The sequence below is a fragment of the Stegastes partitus genome, unplaced genomic scaffold, assembly GCF_000690725.1.
Source record: "Stegastes partitus isolate 25-593 unplaced genomic scaffold, Stegastes_partitus-1.0.2 Scaffold1545, whole genome shotgun sequence".
NCBI lineage: Eukaryota > Metazoa > Chordata > Actinopteri > Pomacentridae > Stegastes > Stegastes partitus.
The window spans coordinates 99723-100963 of NW_007579276.1; the positions used below are offsets into that span (position 1 = coordinate 99723).

The window sequence follows — 1241 nt, forward strand, 5'->3', positions numbered from 1 at the left end:
ACCATCACTGACAAACTGATGCATGTATGATGTAAACGAGCCTGTTCTGCTGTAATGTACACGTGTACCAGTGACGGCTCATTGGTGTCGCGTTGCCCATTCTGTCATAAGAACTAGTCTGGCTGTATCCCACTGTCCTTCTGATATGGGGTAAACAAATGCTTTTGCTTGTTTGTATTTCTTTAAACTGATCAGCAAAATCAACAATCCAGCATAAAACAGCAGGGCGGTCTTCCTGAGCAATGCAACTCGTCTGTAAAACACACAGCTGTCAGTGTGGCAGGCTGCTGCTTGGAGGTTGTTGTTGGTTCTCTTGGTGAAGAAAACACACACAATGGAACTAAAGACAAAGCCGACAACAGCCATCAGCGGCTTACGCCCACAGTCTACATGTGGTAAGTCAGACTGCTTGCTGATAGATGCTAACGGGGCTACTTCCTCTAGCAGTGCTGCAGGTTAAGAAGGAGGTCATGAGCCTCTTTGACTGTTACATGGAGTTGTAAAGGTGCTGTGAGAGCATTTTGTGAGAGTTGTGATACTTCAAACATTGCTCCACAGACAGCTTCACAGGTGTGAGGACAACAGTGCCATGCCTCCTTCCCTCTTTACGAATTTTTAACTTAAAATCTGAAGTAACTAATGAAACTAACTAAACAGAAAGCAGAAGCAAGGATGCTGGTCTGGTCTCAGAAAATAACCACACAAACTGCAGCTTTCCCACGAATGCCAGATCCATCATCAACAAAACGGACAAACTAAAAGTACACATCTCGACTGACAAACTCGTACAGGACTGTTGTATTCTGCCTACAGTGGAGACTTGGCTTTACCCACTCATTTCCAGAGCCAACAAGTCGACAGAGGATGCCACTGCTCTTCACACTGCACTGACCTACCTTGAACACCAGGGGGGCTATGTGACTATGCTTTTCTAGTCAATCAGTCACACCTTAACTCTGTCGATGTGCTCTGGCAGCGAGTCGATCAGCAGGTCTCCCACTGGCTCCCACGCGTCCTTCACCATCTCTGCCTGCCTCAGCTGTCCGTCCAGCAGGTCCTCTGCGTCCTGGAGTTCCATCAGCCGGTCCAGAGCCAGCTCCAGCCTTCTTTGCCAGTCCGTTGAGTTTACGTTGAGCCGGTCCCACTTGCTCATCACATCATCTGCTTCCTTGCGCAGGATTCGCCCCACGTTCTGGGCGCGCTCCTCTGGACTGATATCTGAGGGTTGGAAAAAAAAAAAA

The 1241-nt window shown here is 48.2% G+C and overlaps 1 protein-coding gene across 1 annotated transcript in view; it reads right to left on the reverse strand.

Annotated features, from left to right (window-relative positions):
* dmd (dystrophin) overlaps positions 1-1241 on the reverse strand; it is a 123849-nt gene that overhangs the window by 52274 nt on the left and 70334 nt on the right. Inside the window, exons 45-46 of the mRNA XM_008300463.1 lie at positions 946-1218; positions 291-296 (exon numbers count right to left, since the gene is read on the reverse strand). Of these exons, the coding sequence (XP_008298685.1) occupies positions 291-296; positions 946-1218 (279 nt within the window). The remainder of the gene's footprint in view (positions 1-290; positions 297-945; positions 1219-1241) is intronic.